This window comes from Rhinolophus sinicus, chromosome 4, assembly GCF_057876585.1.
Source record: "Rhinolophus sinicus isolate RSI-liver-muscle chromosome 4, RSI-T2T, whole genome shotgun sequence".
NCBI lineage: Eukaryota > Metazoa > Chordata > Mammalia > Chiroptera > Rhinolophidae > Rhinolophus > Rhinolophus sinicus.
This window is the reverse complement of record NC_142504.1, coordinates 116813761-116835178: the sequence shown is the minus strand read 5'-3', so window position 1 is coordinate 116835178 and position 21418 is coordinate 116813761. Positions and strand designations below refer to the sequence as shown.

Here is a 21418-nt window from a genome sequence, read left to right as displayed (position 1 = left end):
TGTGAGTTCTTGAGCAGCACACCTTGGTTCTCAACGCTTCATACAAAACGTGTAGCGACATTAAACAAGTGTGTTATTAATATAATATTAAGCAGGTATATTACATGTATTAAACACATAAAAATGATATATTTAAACTATTTAATTGCAAATTATATATCTCATAAATATATTTAATAACTTTTACAGCTAAATAATGAGAATATAAACAATCTAACTGCAAACAGCACAAGATTAGAACAGAATTTCTCACTAACTTCATGAAACAATGCTCAACAGCATTTGTCATTAGAGAACCCAATTAAATCCATGATTAGATACCACTTCACACTCCCAAGGACAGTCCTAACAAAAACGACAGGGATAAGCATAGACGAGCAGATGAAACGGAACCCTCTTACACTGCTGGGGGACCAGGGACACGGTGCAGCCACTGTGGAAAAGAGTCTGGTCAACTCAAGGTTTACACAGGGCTCCCCCAGGACCACGCCACTGCACTCCTAGGTAGAGAAATGAAGACACACATCCACACAAAGACTTGTGTGCAGATGTTCACAGCAGGGCTATTCTAAGAGCCAAAAAATGGAAGCAACTCAAATGCCCAACTGATGGATGGATGGATAAATAAAACGTGGGCCACCCCACAGTGGAAAACCGTTGGGCTATAAAATGAATGAAGTTCTGATCCAGGCGATCGCATGGCTGAACCCTGGACAGCGCCGAGTGAAAGAAGCCAGTGACAAAGGCCACGGGTTGTGATTTCATTTCTGTGAAATCCGGAACAGGCACGTCCATAGAGATAGAGACATCAGTGGTTGCCCGGGGCTGGGGCACCGAGGGGAGATGGGGAGTGACCGCTGACAGGCACAGCGTCCTTTGGGTGTGATGAGTGTCCTAGAACTGGGCAGTGGCGATGGCTGCATGCCTCCCTGGCCATACTGAGAACTACAGTCTGCAGTGCAAGGCGGACAATGACCTGTGTGTGTCTTCTCGTGGGACTTGAGGACCCCGGAGGAGACGAAGCCTCGCCCGCAGAGCTTGCACTTGTACGGCTTCTCCCCTGTGTGTGACCGCACGTGCTGCTTCAGGTGGCTAGACTTCTTAAAGCCCTTGTTGCAATAGTCACACCTGGAAACACATGGGGAGGGCACAGACCACGTGAATTCACAGTGCAACTATAGATGTGACATCTCAGAATGGAAGAGAAGCAAACAATCTCTACCCACAATCATGAAACAATCACTATTCTAGAAACTGCATGTGCTCTCCAACATTTAAAAAAGTATTAAATATAAGGTGCAATAAAAAAAATACGGTGAATGCTGTTACCGCGTGTCATCCAACGGAACAGCAGGGATCTTCAATACAGGAATCGGTGTGTCGAACCTGAGTAACAGTGTGTGACAAGTTTCAACTTGTTTGGTGCAGTCAGTTGGGTGTGAGCTACCATTGAGAGGTGTGTTTTACAATGTGCTGTAAATCATCCTCCATCATGACAATGCTCTGTGTCACACATCACTTCTGGCATATGGTAATTTGTATCAAATATTATAAAAACATTATGGTGTGTCCTTACCCACCTTATTTACCAGATCTGGCACTGTGCAACATCTGGCTCTTCCCCAAAGTCAAAATGAGTCAGGACATGAAGGCAGCCACGACAGCGCAACTAAAGATACTCACAAAAGAGGACTTCCACAGCTGCTTCAGAAAGTGGCTAGAATGATGGGATAAGCGTGTTCGAAGCAAGGGGGAGTATTTTGAGGGGGATTAATGGCAATGTGTCTTTTACTGTAATAATGTTTTTTAATTTAAACATTCACCGTATTTTTTGATCATACCTCGTATTAGCAATAATAATTGGTTAGAGCAAATTCTGCTCAGAGTAGTGTTAAACATAGTTTATTATTTCAAAACGAGTAAGTCCTATAGTAATTCCCCAGCAGGCATAACATTTGATTCAGCAGGAACTCTTTCTTTAAACATAACAAGAAGAAAATGTACTAAGTGCTGCTGTCTTCTAAGTCAGTAAGACACTGCGAACGCCTCCTTTGCTTCAGGGTCAGAATCACTCCTGAGTCTAGACACCTAGAAATGCCAATTCATATGCTCTTCTGGTTTATAACATAGTTTACAAAACAGATTTTACTGGAGCTATTTTGCATCTATAAATATGCATGCTTCAGAATCTATAAATATGCAAATATTAATGTTTCCGAATACATTAAAATTACTTTAGGGAAGAAAATAGTTACAAATTTCAAAAGTCCTATTCACATATTAAAAAGTAAAAAAAAAAAAAAAAAAAGACGTAGAAAGCTTATTCCATTATAGTTCCATTTTTTCCATTTCCAAGTTTCAATCTGTGGTCGGAAGTCAGTGAAGCTCTGAAGCATAAACTCCCTGAGACCAGCTACGAGCAGATGGGCTGACTCCTCTGGGGTCCACACTAAAGTCAAGGCGACTAAAGATAAACACAGGTTGGAACGGCCCTCTGACATGCAGGTGTGATTTAGTAGGTCATCTAGTAAATACAGAAAAGCAAGCAAGCAGCGTCACCAGCTCGTTTTACACACATAATTCTGCAAATGAAATGGGACTGATTCTGTCCACATGGCAACAGAAGAAAATCATCTATTTGGTGGAACTAAGTTCCACCAAACCATCTGACATTTGCTGAAAAAGGTTCTCTAATTAGGAAAGCAAACTGTTCCGAATCGTCACATCTATCCATTAAAATGGCACTGGCAGCACTGTAGGCAAACAGCCACCATCGGGGAGCAGTTTGAGATTAGACCTTCCAGACTCACTGCTGGGCCCCTGCCAAACTCTCTCACCATGGGGACCACGCTCTGGCCGCACTGAGATGGGACCCCTCTGCCTGTGAAATGCCATTTCTTCTCTCCCCAGGCGTTACACCTGCCTGCTGTATTGACCAGTTATTCTTCCAACGTGTTCAGCAACCCAAATTACAGGAGCTAACACTTAGGGCAAGGCCACTACAGAGAACCTCCATGCCAGGAGGTGTGTTCCTTGAAAGAGATCAGGTAATGTGTCGAGTCTCAGTTTGCCCAGGAGTCACATCTCCAGAGAACCTGGCTAGTCCCCACTTTTGTCATACTTACGGGACAAAAAGTAATATGAAAAGTACTAACGCCATAAAATTACAAGTGCCATGTTTTGAACGTTTTGGGGCAGGAGCGCTGACCTCCGTGAGAAGCCAGTGAAAGCTACGTGTCCCCTCCTCACCAAAGCGCATGTGCACATGGCCGTCTCTCTCGCAGCTGGTCCACCCACCTCGCTTACCACAGAGTGGAGTGCCCAAGGTGTGATCTATGAGCCCCTTCTCTTTTTTATAGACATGCACCCGGGGCTTTATAGATCAGTCTATTGACTGATAACCTCCAGATGTGTCCTTCCAGCCTGAACCCCTCCCCTGAATGCCAATCTGGTATAACTAACTGCCCGTATTCTCAAACAGCAACCCTAACGGCACAACACCAGCTCTTGATATTGACACAAAAAGCGGCTCCCCCGAGGCTCTTCCCTTTTCCAGGGAGGGCAATCCTATCTTTCTAGCTTATCCAGTGGCCACTCCGAACTCTTCTCTTTCTGTCAGATCGTTACCTGTAAGAACTCCTGTAGGTTCTACCTTCTAAACAAATCCAGAATTGACGATCAGGCCGCTGACGGCAGCAGCTGCCTTCCCAGCCACTAACACATGGTCTGCAGCAACACTGACCCACTGTGCAGTCGCTCAGTACTCTGCTTACCATCTTTTCCCACTAGACTGTCAACGCCATGAAGACTGAGGGTTTTTTCCTGATTTGCCCTAGTGCTTGGCACAGAACACATTCTCAATAAGTGTTGAATGAATGAATGAATGAATGGTACGAGGCTAGAAGCCCAACTGCCCCAGGAAATGTCACAAAGGATTCATCAGGAAACGTGAATCTCACTTAAACTACCAACACAAAATCCCAAATTAAACATAAGCAAACAAATACTCGTTGAACTAACAAAAGTGTGACTCAAACACTGGGAGAGTCCCAGAAATTCTGTGTGATCCCCTCAGAGTCCACAGACCACCCCCAATTATGAACCTCTTCTCTAGTACAGGTTTGAATTTGCAAATTCATGCAGACCTCAGGATAACACACTTCTGAAGGCCGAGACCCTAACATATAAGAACACTGGTTCAAGACAGTCGAGATCTTGTTGCAAAACAAATCCTATGACAATAAAACCAAGGAGTTACTTGGCCTCTGAAAAACTATGTGCTTCATATTAGCAAAACTTATCCATTTTCAAAAAATTTAATTAAAACCACTCAGTTGAGGTAAGGTAGCTCATGTATTCTTTAAGAGTAACTATACAGTAAGGAGGCATTTTTTTATTTTTATTTTTTGGTTAAATGGCTCTGGAAAAATCACTAAAGTTTAAACAGTATTTTAAACAAGTAACAAAATTATTAAGATATTATAAACCCTAGACTGTCTCTATAAAGACAATACTCATTTTGTTATTATGTACATACTCATATGTAACTGTATAGAAACACATGTACTGTATTCACTGTAAATGCCCATGTCCCAGAATGAGCTGGGGCAAGCCCTGTCTGTTCTTCTCACCAGGGTATTCCTGGCGTCCAGAGCAGTACGTGGTCCCTGGAGGGCACTCAGCACACACACATACAGTGCTGGAAGGATGGGTGGGTGGACGGGTGGGTGGTGGGTGGATGGATGGATGGATGGGTGAGTGGGTGGGTAGGTGGATGAGTGGATGGGTGGGTGGATGGACGGGCAGATGAGTGATGGATGGATGGATGGATGGGTGGATGGGTAGGTGGATGGATGGGTGGAGAATGAGCAGACGAATGAATTTAAGAAACTCTACAATCACGTTGTACCCTGGCACACAGGTTGTTACATATAAAGAATAGAATAAACTTGGACAAAAGGCACAATGTAAACTGAAATGATTTCTGAAAACACAACGATGCCTGACACTGGTAGCAGGAAGCTACAGCAGAGCAGCTTAAAGGTGCAGGCCAAAGAGAAGCTGCTGCACCCAAATCTTGGCCCTGTCACTCATCAGCTGTAGAAATTTTAGCAAGTTAGTCTCTTCTGTATCAGATCTTTCATTTATATAGTGGGGATGACAGTGAAACCCACTTCAGAGTTTTGGGAGCATCACCCCGCAAAGCCCTGTCACGGGAAAGGCACGGCTCTGTCCTGTGAGCCGCTGCTCGTCAAGCTGGCTGTGCAGGGCTCTCCGTACCTGTAAGAGCGCCGGCTCTGGTCCTCGCTGTCCTCCAGGAACTGGGAACGTGGCGCCGGCAGAGCCAGTTCCTCTTGGGACGACTCTTGAATCAGAGGAGTTGTCTGAAATTTAACAGAAGTATAAAGCAGACTACTTGACTATCTATGAATGAATACAGAACAACTAACAACCAAAGACAATAACATTTACAAATAGAGATTCAAAAGGAAGACTCCCCAAGTAGTTCACTGTAATCAACTGGGCCAGATGAATAAGAAAAATCATTTGCAGTGATTTTATTAAATAGATGTTTATTTTATTTCCTATTAACTTACTTTACTACAAAGTTTAATCAAGCATGAAACCGACCTTTCCATATTTTTGTTATTTATCCTAATAAGAGATTAGTCTTTCATGTGCTTGTCTCTTACTGAGAGTAAATGTCCTACATTCTGAAAAAATTAAGTCTGCTTGTGCCTGACAAAACCACCAGGGAGAGGAGAGTGCGTTCTCCGTCCCAGGCAGTAGCATGCCTACGGGGAACAGTCCCACCAGCCCCAGGCCTACCACTGGGCAAAGCTACCAACAGTGGCATTTAAAGCAACAGAACAATTGATTGGCCAATCATTGTCGTAACTATTGAAAATTTTCCAAAAATGGAAAAATTAAAACCAAAATACGTCTTCAAGTTGACAGATCAAATTTTAAAATTATGCATTTAAACATTTATTTTTAAGATGTAAGCATTCATTGTATTTTCATTCTAACACATTTCTTTTAAGATCCCACACAATAAAAATGCTTGGTTTTATGACTAAAGCAACACAGTATCTTTCACATGTTATTACATAATACTCTACTGACCGTCCTGACGCTTAACCAAAAGGTAAAGCCACGTCATGGTAATAAAATCCTTAAGTAGAATTAAATGCTTTTAGGGATAAAGAAAGCCCTATATGCTACACATTGAAGTTTTCACAGGGGATGCAATAATCTTCAAGTTATAAGAAGTTACCAAGGCCTCGTAAGCGGGCCAAGTCTCAGTGCCGACAGTGAAGAGTGACAGAGCCGCTTGCCGAGTGAGGACAAGCGTCCCTGTGGAGGTACTCACGACAGCAATGGGCTCGGAGCCCGGCACATGCAGCAGGTCCTGCTGCTGGAAGCTCGTGGACAGCGCCTGAGACTCCAGTGTGCTGGAGTCTTGCAGCTGCTGGACAGGTGGGAACGGGGTCTGCTGACTGTACGCATCTGCCACCGTAAAACCTGAGAGAAATGTGAGGGCCACAAAAAATATTCAAGACACATAAATGGGCCAAAAAACAAGCTGGTTTTATATAAAAAGACGTGTAAAGGGGCATGTCTACTTTCTGAGTTAGCATTAGGATTGGTTCTCATGAGCAGGCTCTAAAATGCTCTGCCAACAGGCAGGCAGACGGCTGTGCTCAGCACACACCCTTGTATTGCAGGCTTACGGACTAGCCACAAACACCCAGCTACCCCGACATCCCAATTTCTACTCAATCCCTTTTCTTGGCTAGAAAGTACACACAGAGTGGTTTTTAAGGCGGCTTTCCAGAAAATGACACCACAAAATAAAGCTCTCTCTTCCTCTTCCCCTCTCCCCTCCCCTGTCTCTCTCACACACTCTCTCTCTCATGCAAAGAGTTATTTGGTTTGAAACCATAAATTTCAGAAGGGCCTAAAAGAAATATCTCAGGCAGAGCTCACAACAACCCCACCTGGGACCCCCCACTGACCCTGAGACAAGCCAGCCGGTTCGAAGGACTGCTGTGGGGGGGCCTGATCGTCAAACTGCTCCATGTGCCCCGGGAGTGCGTGCTGTGCAGCCACAAACCTATCTGAAGACAAGAACGCAGAAAGTGGGGAGACTCATAAATGTGCAGGTTATTTCCAATCTACCAATCTGTCCAAAGGGTACTTCAGAGAATTTTCAACAATTGTCTTCCTTCTTTTGAAGGGACGGTGGGAAGGCACTTTTTACATATATGACATACGGTGAAGGCATTACCTTTGTACTTGCAGAATATCACTTCAGTTTATCCGAAAACTTCAATGTTCTTTTATAAAGCAACATGCTAAATGCAGTTATGTTCAGCAACTATTTAAAACCTTTCAGATGAGCACTGTTCCACGTATCAGAGAGGGCAAAAACCACAGAATCCCGCTCCTGACCAAACGCGCCAGGGGCAGCTACAGAACAGCCCAGCACACAGGCGGCGAGCTGCTAGCAGGCACGGACGAGACTCGCGGCCAAGCCGACGCAGGTCGGCTGCGTCACTCAGCTCACTGCCCACAGCGGTGCTGCCTTTCTTTGTAGCAAGTCTCCATACGGAAGAAGGAAGCAGTGTGCTGGACGAGGCCCTACACGCGCTGCAGGCCTGTAGGCGACAGTCTGAGTGGCTGGGCTAGAACGCCACGGCCTCACGGACGCACACGCAAGGATAATGAAGGGCGTTCGCAACACAGGAAGGGATAAAAGCAGGCCAAGGAAAAGGTCGTATTTCTCTAACCCCATATGCACACCACATGCTCTCTCAGTACATGCAGAGCACACAGTGCGACTCAGAGTCAGAAACCAGGACAGCAGCAGGGACTGGCGTGAGTAGGAAGGGCTGCAGCACTGTATGGAGCGTTCTAGAAGTTAAAACTCCGGAAACATGTACCTTCATCTGCTTCCAGAGGTGGGTCTGTCAACGGCTGGCCGAGCCCCGTGTCTTCTGTCCCCACGACGTGCTGCGGCTCCAGGTCCAGCATGGCTGCGGGGTTTGCCGTCACGGCGTCAGCCGTCTGCTGCAGCTCCGGGCTGCCCATGTCCACCGGCACCTGCGTGGACACGGACACGCCCTGCTGGCCCCCGGTGCTGTCGTCCATCGCGGCGGCCTGCGGATGCTGCTGCAGCTGCTGCGCAAGCTCGTATCTTCAAAGCAACCAAGGGCAATTCCTCGGGTTAGGTGCTGAGGACCAGCAGCAGCACGGAACGCTGCTGTCAAGTTGTAACTCATTCCTCGTAACACTCTTACTATACAGTAATAACACATTGTTAAGCAACATTTTTATTTTAAATGTCCCCATTTTGAAGTCACATTAGATCTGTTACCAATTCTGAAGACATTGCGCTGCCTTCGTGCTCTGATTACAGCGACACAAAGGCAGCAAATGGAGGACGAAGAACAACACACACCAGAATTTCTAAGTTAAAAAAATACGAAAGATGCCGCCTGCTTCAAAGTAAAACTGTCCCTACTCCAGTTCTGCGGTGAGTTAATTTAAGAAAAAGAACTGTATGAAACGAGACAGTGCCCGTAGAGACAAACTTTAATGTAATCACAAACGGATGTGGGGCCCTGGCAGGGGACAAAGTCCCATAACCTGCTGTCTCTCAGCCTGGGGTGCACACGTCGTATGTGACCGACAGTCCGCTGTGTAACAGGACACAGACCAGCAGGCACACGGCCACTCTGATTTTCTGCAAGATCGTCATTCATGTTAATGTTGCTTTTACTATAGAGAGTCTGTCCCATACATTTTCATCAAGGTCAACAATTTATCTTTTAAAGAGAAAAATGAACAACGAATTCAGTAATAAATCAAAGAATTTAACAAAATAGCTCAATGATCTGATTACCACGCTGCACGGTATCTGAGGTCTGAGTGAGTGGCCCCACGAGACATCATGGGCAGACCACACAAGTTCTACCATGTGGCTGATTCCAGAATCTTATCAATCTGCCAACTAGAGCTGCATTCTTAGCTCCAAACAAAATCTCTTCATATTGTGGTTATCAGAAATAGACTCTCCTCAACTAGTTTCGGTGAGGAAGGGGGAACAAAAATATGATTGAAAAACAGCAGGAATGAGAAGAGGCACTGTCACAGATCACTGTCATGGCCTGTGTAGTGACGCGTCTTCTCCGCTGCTCCCCAAAGGGGGACAAAGGCGTCTTGCAGGATAATGTGGGGCTCGTTTTCTGTGTTTGCTGGGTTTTTTCTCCAATGACTTTCACTCTAGTAACCTTTTATACCTGTTTTCAGTATAAGTGCTATGGTATTTTAGGAAGTGTTGGGAAACACTTCAAACAAAGGGATGAAACACTGGACCTACTGTGTGCTTGCAGGTAGGTTCAAAGTACACAGAACCTATGAGAGAAACACCCAGCTCCGCAATATGACAGACCTACTAGCCTGTAGACTGTCACCTCAAAGTCATACGTTCATCTCCTAAAGTAACTGGCACCTGTGCCTGAGCATGACCCATGACAAGTGGTGGCCGACGTGACACTCCACCTAATAGAAGTGACACAGCTAAAAGCAGCTGGCCTACTTCCCGGAAATGATACCAGCAGCCATGTGGTCCATAGATGGGGCCTCACACCTGGACGCCGCAGCCCACCACAAAACGGCCGTAAAGGCTGCCTGGCAGAGCTTTCCCTGGCGCTGAGCAAGAGGGCGCCCAGCTCCACCCGCATGGGGCACATCAGGCTCCCTGCCCCAGCGAGCAGGGCCGCTCTCCTGAGCCTCTGTGCACCCAGCAAGTTCTCTTCCCTGAATGCACGTGAAGTCTGGGATTTCCTCCCCAAAATGCGGTAACGCAGAGCAGGGCAGCACTGGCAGGAGTCCCCTCTATTGACACCACCCACACCCTATTCCCTAGATGGTCTCAAGAAGCAGTCAGACTTCTCGACTAAGTAACCAACTGCGCCACAGTCAGGAAAGTCAACTCTGTCCTGTGTGCGTGGGCATCCTGTGGGTCATAGCAAGACCACTATTTCTCACAGTTAACGTCTTCCAACGTCTGGGGTTTGGTGTTGGAGGTGGTGTCCAGGCAGAGAGGTCTGGGTTAAAACGCTGTCCCCAAGTGAATGTTCTAAGGCAGAAGGTATAATCTTCTTGTATGGTAGACCTAGTGACTCCCATTTTCAAAGTCTCCTAGGAGGGGTCACCTCATCCAGGCTTTCCATTCCAATATGGAATTCTGGGGCTTCACGGAAATACCCTCTGAGTCAGCAATGTGTGCCTGCAACAACTCTGAGCGCCACCTCCATTCAGACGTGAGAGAGCATGTTAACCATGTGAAACTGTACGTCCTCTTTGAAGATGGATTTCTGTGAGAGCTAATACACATGTCCTTTCAAGTCTACAACAGAGAGCTTACCATTCAGATGCACTAACGCTATGCCTAGAAATCACAGGGTGACTACGGTTTTCTCTTTTGAAATCTTTACTACCTAATTATACTAGATACAACCCATTTAGCATTCCATCTACTATTGACTATCAGTTTTAAAAGAGAGCTTTAAAGCATTTAAGCCCAATATAGACTACACTTCAGTATTCTATTAAAAAATAAAAATAAAAAATAGAAAATGTCTGTGGTTCTCAACAGACCTTTACGACTCTGATACAGACGTTTCTTTAGCCCACACACCTTAAGCTACAAGTAATATAGGAATCAGACAATTATTTCTTATAAACACTCTCCGCCACCATGTGGGAATTATGAGGGTTATGAAAAAGTGACCATCAGAACGATACCTACCTATGGGTTTTCATGTGCTTTTTGCAATTTAGCGAGGTCTTAAATGTTTTCTGGCAATAGGGACACATGTAGGGACGAAGGTCGTTGTGGATGCCCATGTGCCGCCGCAAGCTACCACCCGTAGTGAAAGCGCCGTTACATATCAGACACTTGAAAGATTTTAGTCCAGTGTGCGTTCGGACGTGTGCTTTGAGCACTCCTGCAGAAACAAAGCCTCTTCCACACTGAGAACATTTAAAGGGCTTTTCACCTGTGTGTGATCTAGAAAGAATAAACATTTTAATAAATGAGCAAGCTTCTGACACTTTGATAATCTTTATAATTCAGAATGCACCCTCATACATCATTTCACTCCATCATCACTTCCTTAAGCTATGTGGCAAAGACGCGGCCCTCCCTGTATTCCCAGGGAGAACGCCTGGGACGCCAGGGTTCACGTGCCCTGCCTGGAGTCCCAGCGCCAGCACGCCACTGAGACAGGGGCCACACTCTGCTCATGGTACCTTACTGTCGCTTGGGGTCAAGGTTCTCCTTCCTTTGTTTGCTGTTGTTAGCACCAAGAATTAACCTCCACTCTGATAAATACCTTGTAAAACTGTTCAAGAATATAAATCTAATGAAACTAACCAAACACTTCTTTGGCATGTCCTAGAAATTGCAAATACTGAAATATAATAAGAGTGGCCATTTCTGGGTAAAATATTTTAGTCCAGGCACTAAAGAATAAAAATATAAATTACCAATAAATATTTTGGGGTCAAGTGTGACATTTTAAATACCACAAGCTAACACTAATCATCTTTAATATTTCTACAAGTCACCAGATCACTAAATCATTGTAATTATACTAAATTTCCATCTCTGAATGTATGGTACCTTACCTGATGTGTTGTTTAAGGTGGCAAGATTTTTTATATGCACGATGACAGTAAAAACACTTGTATGGTCTATCTGCTTCATTTACAAAATTATTATGAAAATAACTTTGAAAAAACTGGTTTCTTGGAATGGGCTGGATAAGACCTACAAACCAAAAGAAAATCAGGAATAATTCACTATCAGTGCTACTAAAAAAGTTAAATGTCAAAAGGTGTCTGTTGTTCCCAGAAGACGAAAATTCCGAGGAGTTCAAGTAGAGATTCCAATGTAGTAACTAAATACTACTTCAATGTATCAGGAGCTGGCTAGTTAAAGAGTACGTATCGGGAAGTACTTATAAAGTCAGTATAAAATAAACATTTTCCCAACATAAGGAATATCTACTTTGTCCCGGTCTCTTCCCTTCGTTCTAGAGCCAATTTTAATGGATTTGTACGTCTACTTTCTACACGAGCATTTGTTGGCATGGCATTTACATAACTTTATCCAAAATTTAAGTTATTAATAATTGGGATTTTAAATCCCTTATTTGTTCAGGATGAAAGCTGCACACTAGGTACTATAATAAACTCAAAACAGAAATGATTCTAACATGATCTTTCATTCTAAAAAAAGTCAGTGCTTTCACAGGAATTTTATTAAAGGGGTATGTGCAAATAGCCAAATTACTAACTTAAATAGCAACTTAACTTAAATAATTCAGGTTTTACATAATTTCGATAAATAAAGAATTCCCTTAGTTGACCATGTAATAAACATGCCTTGATCAAGCTACTGAGTGATATGTGCAATTCAGGACAAATGTACACTTGAACCTTTTGCATCACTTAGTGTTCAGCTGGAACAGAAAGAGGCAGACACACTGTGGCTTCTGTCTTGGCTGGTGCCCCTCCCTCCACGACAAGGCAGCCGCCCCAGAGTCCCTCATCTCCCTCCGCCGTCCCACCACTTTATGCCATGACGATTAACAGGCATTGCCTTCTAACTTTTCCTAAGAGCCAGGTCAAGTTCGATTCTTTGCCTTAAACCACCTTTTCCCTCCCAGCTCTCCCAGTTGCACACATGGAACACGCTCTCCTAGTCACACAGGGCAGATGCTCAGAACCTTGGAGAACTTCCCTCCCTGTGTCCTCAAGTTTGCCGTTTGCCAGTCCTGGACATCCACTTCTCCAATGTCTCTTATACCTACTGCCTCGTTTCTACTGACACTGGCCATCATGTCAAACAACAGGGAAACAACGACAAAGTGAAGAGACCTCAGACACTCTGCTGAGTCACGTGGCTCACATGTTAGACTGGAGTCGATTGACCTGCATTTCGTGCTGCTGGCATCAGAGCTTATTTTTCAGAGAATCCAGCACGCTCCCTGTGACCTATGCAGAACGCACATGGCACAAACCCTGAGCACTGCCAAACCTTCCCCATCTCACACGTTCTCTGGACAAGCTGGGCCGTAGCTGCACCACGCCAAGACATTCTTTCCGGGCAGCTCCAACATCATTCAGGGTTCATGGCGACACCTTGCTTTTCCTAACAACTCCTTTCTCCCGCTCAAAAGAAAAAACTTCAGTTATTCAGTCCACCCCACCACCTTCCCCGACATACCGAACCTGACACAGAGTGACGCTGTAGAAGGGCCGACTGTGAACCCAGACGCACTCGCGCTCTCTGCCCGGCACGGGCAGCGAGGCCCCGGGGCCCCAGTGACTGTTCCACTCTGCCTTCTCACGTCACTGACGGAAGCTCGATCCTGATACCCTGTGTCAAAGCCCGCCATGGCCTCCTCTCCAGAACATACTGACTGCAGCTGCTCGGCTGACCCTCGCGCGCGGGCCGGCACGCTCTCCACCTGCCTACATGGCCACCCGTCTATGCACACGGCGCTGTGCTGTCCCTCTACACCCTGTGCACTCACTATTCTCTGAACAAACCCACACTTTCCCATCGCCACGCTGTGACATTTCTCTAGTTCAATACCTGTCACTGCTTGTTTTCGTCTCTTTTCCCCACCCCAGTGACCACAGCTTCTTAAGACTGGGACCCGTCCCATGGTCATGGACACAGCCCTGAGCCAACACAGCACCGGCCAAGTAGGACACATAAATACGACCAAATACATGAAGGCCCCTGTTCTCGGTGCCTAGACACTCAGGGCGGAAGGAGCAGCGCGCACAAATTCAAAGCCAGCTCGTTCACTCAGTCTTACGGTCAGCCTTCACTGGGCATCTACGGGGCTCAGGGAACCACGCTAGGTTCTATGAAAAGAACACAGAACTCATGTGCATATTCTCCCAGATGGCAACTGAAAAGAGTGACACCTCTGATAATTACTAAACATGGGGAAGGAGAGTTCAGACGCTCCAGCAGAGGGTCCGCTGGTAACACACCCAGCACAGCTACTCTGTAACTATTAGCATCAAAGTATCGCTAATGAAAATGGTGAACTCCAAATAGTATCTGACAAGACACTTTGTTGCTCTTATTGAACTAAGTGGAATGCATGGTTTCCAACAAAAATGCTAACAAAGAAATTTTTAAATTCTCCTCACACAACTAAAATGAACTGTACAAATGTGAGGAACTAGCTTTATCTGTTTTATCAGACAAGATATACACTCAAAAGCAACATGAAAGAAAAACAGGAAATTGAAACAATGTTAAGCAATTAGTTATATAAATTCATAGAAGGAGGTAAAATTAATGAAATCCATAAGGTAATTTTTAGAAAGTAAAAGCCTGTTTCACAGGGGAAAAAATAAGATACTTCACAAATAAGAAAACATATTGCTTGTGCCATTTCCCACACCAAAAAAGAAATGCCTGGGGTTGGCGGGGGAGGGGTAGCTGTTCAAAAGCTTACCAACTAGTCAGGCTTAAGTCAGTCAATAAGATGAGGACCTCAGGGGCTTTCGTCCCTAGCGCTCTGCAGTACAGACACTTAGCCCGTCAGGGGTCTCCAGAGGAGGACTTGGGCGGGGGACACGCATTCTGCACTTTGCAAAGTGACAGTCTTAGTATGAAACATATTGTGTTTTCCGTAAACAGACGGAACTGGAACATCTCATCTCCCAATACAGTCAAACAGATTACACGGAAACCCTCTCTGTCATGTTGCACCAAGTCTGTCCCCCAAGCTGGTTACAGTCACATCTTCATAGCCCCCAAGGAGCTCAGACTCTGAGAGAAGAGACACACACAAGTATCCATAACAATGAAGTTAAGCATGACAATGAATATTCACAACGTTTTCCAGTTTAAAATGTGAAGCCACCTCTTCGAATCTTTCCCATCATGCCTCTTGCTCAGCCTTCACTAAGGGAGAAGTCCGCTTCTAACCTGGTCTAAGATGCAGGCATCTGAAGCCAGTGAGCAAAACGTGTCCCATTTGAATCCAGGAAAGAAGTCTGGAGACTCAGGATTCTACTTTCACTCGACTAAGGATTTACACACTTAAAGCCAGGAAACCCATGGGTGTTTGACTGGATCCATGCAGCCTGAGAGAACTGGTAACTTGAGAGTAAGCTTCCAGCATAAAGGAGAATTCCAGGGCCACTAAATGAACGTTTAATCAGTCTTGACTTTTCCAGATTGTTCTGCATTTGAGGAGTAACACAAAGCACTGAGAACCTGCAGACTGTGGTGAAGATTACACACAGTTAACAAGTGTGGGCTCCCCAAACCAGACAAGGACATCAAAGGGTTCCAGCGGGCCATGGACAGCCGATCGGTTTCTATGCGCTAAACAATTATATACCCTGAGGATTACAGCTGTTGTAACAGAAAGCTCAAAGATAAAGCAGCCTGAGTCTATCACGCACCAGGCAGGGACGCCGGGATGAGTGGCAGCGTGCACTGCGGGCTTCTCATAACGAACGCCTGTGCATCTTTGAGGGTTCCCTTCAGGCAGACATTTTCCTTCAGTGAGAACTCCTACAATGAGACCCTCACGGACACATCATTTCTCTCTTAAGCAAGGTCGTAATGTGAGCAGAGTCAGACAGAACTAGGACCTGAATTTTGACAGTGAGACATCCCGGCCCCGGGGGCACAACAGCGCTTAACAAGAACTTCACTGACTCCAGCCTGCGACTAACCCTGAGACCTTAACACCCTGCACCCTCTGCCAGCAGCACAGGGACACACGTCTTACCTACGTCGGTTATGAGGATCGGCTCCTGCAAAGGAATGTCGGGGACCGGAGCGCTGGCCTTGCCCACGCGGACCTTGGCGGGTTTACGCTGGTGCCTCATCTTTCTCAACTCTGTGTGTTTAAAGTGCGAAGCGATGTGAGTCTTCCTGTGGCCTGAGGTTCGGAACTTCTTGTCACAGTGAGGACAAGCAAAAGGTCTGACTCCTAATAAAAATAAAAGCACAGCTACAATTATTTCAAGGAAATGCATCTCAACAACGAATGCCAACATAAAATTCTAGTACTTTGAGTTGAATATTCAATTTATCTTTTCATGCTTATAATTTTGTGACCATTGTAAATTATTTCCCCTTGTTTGCATATGGTAAGGCATGTGATAAGCACATCTGAAGTAAAAAATTAAAGACATCTACTATTTTCAGGAGAAAGTAAAACATGGCTGTTGTAAGCACTGGCAGTCCGTAAGGATATGGAGTAAGACTGCTCGCTCTCTCAGGTCCTCACCTGTAACCTGTTGTCATCACAGGCGGCCTGCAGGCTCCTGCTGGGCGACTTATGAACAGCACATTTCAATAGTACCAAGCAGGCCCAGCATTTAGGACACAAGCAGTCAGTGGTAGCTGTTACTGATGGTGAATAAGGCCACTGCTGCTGGTGACAGAACTAATATCCTCTTAACGACCCTCCACTACCCCTTTCCTTTCTGAAGGAAATTTCCTTCATTTACAATGTTACTGGTAAATGAAGGTGCAGATTCCAAAGGACATATAACGGAATCGACTAATTTCAGCTTTTTCAAATGTACACAGTCAGCTGGGGCCAGGAACCCGCAGGGGAGGGGAAGTTACTGTAACCTGTATGGGTTCCTTTTGGGGGGTGATAAGCATGTTTGAAACTTAAATAGTGCCGTGGGCTACACCATTCTTTAAAGCTTTAGAACTGGGAGTTTTGGATCTGTGCGTTACATATCAACAAAGCTGTTAAAATAAAATTGGAGCCCGAATACGAAAGTTTTCGTGCCTTTATACTGACTGTAAGATATCTGAACGGTGCAGGAGGCGTGCAGGCTGCACCTCCCGCCTCGGCACCACGGCCCCGCCTGCAGGGCGCCAGCCAGGGCCCAGGTTCCCGCCCGGCAGGTGGCCGGTGTCGCTCACGGAGGCCCCGGGCCACACCTGCACCTGTCGCCCCCGGAGGCGCGGCCGGGGAGGCCCAGCCCGGCTTTGCTTTGCCGGCGCGGCGCTCGTGCCCGGGCAGCGCGCGCTCAGCTCGCGGAGGAGGAGGAGGGGGAGGAGGGGCGGCACCTGTGTGCAGGCGGACGTGCACTTTGAGGCTCCCGGACGTGGAGAAGCTCTTCATGCAGTGCGGGCACTTGAAGGCCTTGACGCCCGTGTGCGTCTTGATGTGCGCGGTCAGCGTGCTCTTGACCGCGAAGGCCCGGAAGCACTGCGGGCACTTGAAAGGCTTCTCGTGCGTGTGGATGCGGATGTGCCGCACCAGGTCGCTGGGCTTCCGGAACTCCTTGGCGCAGTAGGGACACACGTGCCAGCGGACGCCGTTCTCCTCGCGGATGGAACCTGCGGGAGGGAGACGGGGCTGTCGGGGTCGCCTGCACGCGGGGCGCCGCACACGAGGCGGCGAGGGCCTCCCGGGCCCGGCGGGCACAGCGCCCCCGAGCGTCTGCTTGCGGCCGCAGCACAGCGGTCTGAGCGGTGCCGGCAGGACCTGCAGCTCCCATCACCGCCGCCATTCCCGGGGACTGTTACCTGAACCTGCAGGAAACCCTGACAGTCCCGCGAGAACATAAACCAGCCTGCGGGAGAAGAGCTCTAACCCGACAGGTGAGTCCCGCTCAGGTGACAGACCAAGACTTAGCAGTGCAGACTCAGGTTTAAAACTGAGAAGGTGAATTAAAAACGGGGGTGACTGAATGACTCCAAAATGAACTGAAGGCACATGAGACGGAGGAGGAATGAAGTTGCAGTAAGTACTGCTTGAACCTGTCTGATAGCACTCATAAAAAGTAATACAATGCAAATAATTAGGAAATGGTTAAGTTCTTATGCTACCAAAGGGAATTTACAAATAGTTAAGACAAAGGAATAGTATAGATGACACAAACAGGTTCACGATCAAAAATAAAAGATCCTTTTATAACTATTATTAGTCAACTTTGAATCAGGTTTAAAACTATCCCTATAAGAAAAAAATCACAAGTAGAATTTATGGCAATATAATAAGTAAAATGATTTCTAAAACATAATTTTTTTAAAAAACCACATTCAGCATAATTCTTTCTTTAACTGTCTGTCCAGTAAGACTTCACTGGATGTTGTCCATAGGTTCCTGGAACCTGTGACTTTAAGCGAATTAGCATAAAATGAAACCAATTTTCACGTAGGCTAATTGATTTAAACAAGAGCTAGGTTGCTATGGTATATTTTGGGTCATAAAAGCGTAACCAAACTCCTAAGACCCCAAACACTTCTAACACTAAACATTGAAATAAATGTGAGCTCTACAGACATTTAAGGAAGATGAACAAAAACAAGGAAGGCCATTTTCTAACCCACTTCTCCAGCTCAGGGCACCAGGCCAGACCCACCCTGGACATCGCCCTCCACTGCAGGGCCACTCACACACACCCTCACTGGCTCACGGGGACAACGTGGACAGGCCACTCACCTCACCGCACACCTTGGGGACACGGGAGGAACCTGGAGCGGCCGGAGAAAACCCTCGCAGACCTGGGGACAACGTGCACACTCCATGCACACAGTGGCCCTGGCCAGGCATCGATTTTCTTTTTTCTTATTGACATTATAATGAAATGATGTTATTGGAGAACCTGCTGCACAGACATTTTCAGCAGGAAGAAGAAAATCCCGTCCTTCTCTTTGGTTCCAGTGAATAAGAGGAATTCTCAGTTTGTAAAGCGGCTCTACAAGGAAAGGAAATGCACTTCCCGGACAGAATGCTCTTTGCCAAACTCACGAGCATAGGGAAGGGGGTTCAGAAACCGAATGAAAAGCCACAGGAGAGGAATACAAACCAGGAGGAGAAAAAGAGGAAATAAAGGAAGTGGTTTTAAAAGTAAGAGGAAGACATTTAGTTTATGGTGATATTGCTTATATAAAGAGTGTTAAACTTAAGACTGCTCAAATTTAATCGGTAAAAATTAATTCAGGAAAATGCAACAATCACCTAAAGGTCTCATCATGACAAATCCAGAAAGTAAGGTATATAAAGTTGATAGGGAACTATGACGTCTGTGACCTTTCCTATGACCTAAATTAGGAAATCCTCCTCAAAAATCAGATTTCTTTCCAAACAAACATGAAATCTATCTTTAATTACGTAAGATGACATAATATAAAATGGTTACCAGGTTCTAATTATTTCTGGGAATGGATGAAACAGAGATTACAAACTGGCAGCCCTGAAGCCACCTCCAAATCTGGCCTGCGTATGTTTTGTTTGGCCCATGCAGTGACAAAGGAAAAAGTGAACCCAGATTCCGGCCCTTTGAAAAAGGGAAAGATCTGGAAAACCAGACCTGCATTCCCCACGGCAACCTTCCCTGATACTGGGCAACAGCTTTTCTCTTCAAACATACTAACAAATTTAAAAAGAAAAAACATATAATCATCTTTAATACAGAAAGGCTTCTACTGTGTTTCCCCGAAAATAAGACCCAGCTGAACCATCAGCTCTAATGCGTCTCTTGGAACAAAAATTAATATAAGACCCGGTCTTTTTTTACTATAAGACCGGGTCTTATATAATATATAATGTAAGACCCGGTCTTATAAATTTTTGCTCCAAAAGACACATTAGAGCTGATTTTCCAGCTAGGTCTTATTTTGGGGGAAACACGGTACTAAAATTCAACATGTAAACTTTCAAAAAATTGTCGAAAAACAGGAGGAGGTGAATAAAACATCTCAATATACTTGACTTAATAGGAAAGTACAAAAGGCAATCCTGTTGAAGTCAGGAAAAAGTCATTACCACTGCTACTTAATTTATAGTGTTTAGAGATACTAGCCAATGAAATTAGGTAAGATAGAGATATATAGTATACACTACAAAGGAAAAGGTAAAAATCATTATTACAAATGATATGATTATGTAACTAAAACAACTGAAACTTAGAAAGAGGCCCATGTTGTAATACATGAAAATCAATATCCTTCACATCCACAAATAAAACTCAGAAGAAAAATTTAAAATACTACCAAAATATGAAAAAAGAGGAAAGAAATCTGAATAAATGGAAATGCATAGCCTATTCTTTAGTACAAAGACTAAAAATTATCAAGACCCCAACTCTCCCTGGTTCAATCACTTACATACACACACCAACAGGACTGTGGCAGAACTAGAGTTGTGGAAGTTCAGCAGGTAATTCTAAAATACATGTGAAGAAGTAAATGTGTGAAAATAGTCAAAAACACACTTTGCGAAAAGTGCAAGAGAGGGCGAGGCTCCCTACTTGTGAGAGCATTATAAAGCTACAACCGTTTGGTACCAGAACACTCGGATCAAAAGGCAGATTAGCAGAGCAGAATCAAATCCAGAAAAGACTGATGTAGGTTTGAGAGTATAATGTGTGACAAAGGTGGCTTTGCACTTCCGTGGGGAGAATATGACCTATTCAATAAACAGTGTTTGGACAGTTGCCTGTCCATCTGGAAACAAAATAAAATTGAGTCAAAGATTCTGTTTAAAATACGGAAGTAGGTTAAGAGTTAAATAAAAGAGGTTTTCCGTAACGTAAGTGTTGAAGTCTAAGGCACTATCGAAGTACAAGCATTGTACACACTGACCAATTAGTTTTTTATAAAAACAAAGTCTCTCTCCCTTTTAACTCAACGGGGCAAATAGATAAGGAAAATACACGTGTCACAAACACAGCTCAGAGGCACTACTATCCTTGGAGGACCACAGGGCAGTCTAGTGCAAACGGTGCTCTAAACATGAAAAGCTGCTCAACCCAGATCCTTCTCAGGAAACTGAAATGAGAGCTACGATAGGAAACCCTTTTTAACCTGTCAGAGGATTAAAAAAAGTCCCAGAGTTTTGGTGACAGTCTCTTCCAAAGGCTGTGAGCAGACAGAAGCTCCAATAAACGTTGCTGGGTGTGGAGTCGATGCGACTCCATGGAAGGAAATCAACAGTGTGCCCCAAATTTGAAAGTCCGTACATAATTTTTCTTTTGTTATCAAGCACACTCGTGAACCAAATAGTGAGTGAGGTCTGTAGGCCAGATCAATTTTAACGCCCTGATGTTGATGGTTGACGGTGTCCTTGGCCGTAGGAAACAGACACTCACATTTTTAGAATTACAGGGCTATTATATCTGCAGGTCACTCTCAGAAAAGTCAGGGAAAATACAGGTAAAGAGAAAGCAAATGTAAGAAAATGTTCATACTTGGGGAATCTAGATGAAAGGCATATGAGAATTCTTTGTACAGTGTTTGCAACATTTCTGTTACGCCTCAAATTATTTCAAAATGAAAACCTTAAAACAATCTTTACAGAGCTTATGCTTTGAAACCTTGGACACT

At 45.1% G+C, this 21418-nt stretch overlaps 1 protein-coding gene across 5 annotated transcripts in view; it reads right to left on the bottom strand.

Annotated features, from left to right (window-relative positions):
- Positions 1-21418, bottom strand: part of ZNF236 (zinc finger protein 236) — an 89328-nt gene that overhangs the window by 29988 nt on the left and 37922 nt on the right. For all 5 annotated transcript variants that reach the window (XM_074339816.2, XM_074339815.2, XM_088798059.1 and 2 more), the window contains 9 exons: positions 17153-17425; positions 15849-16052; positions 11701-11842; positions 10820-11080; positions 7947-8200; positions 7020-7121; positions 6374-6525; positions 5281-5384; positions 977-1128 (listed from right to left, as the gene is read on the bottom strand). In XM_074339816.2, the coding sequence (XP_074195917.1) occupies positions 977-1128; positions 5281-5384; positions 6374-6525; positions 7020-7121; positions 7947-8200; positions 10820-11080; positions 11701-11842; positions 15849-16052; positions 17153-17425 (1644 nt within the window). The remainder of the gene's footprint in view (positions 1-976; positions 1129-5280; positions 5385-6373; positions 6526-7019; positions 7122-7946; positions 8201-10819; positions 11081-11700; positions 11843-15848; positions 16053-17152; positions 17426-21418) is intronic.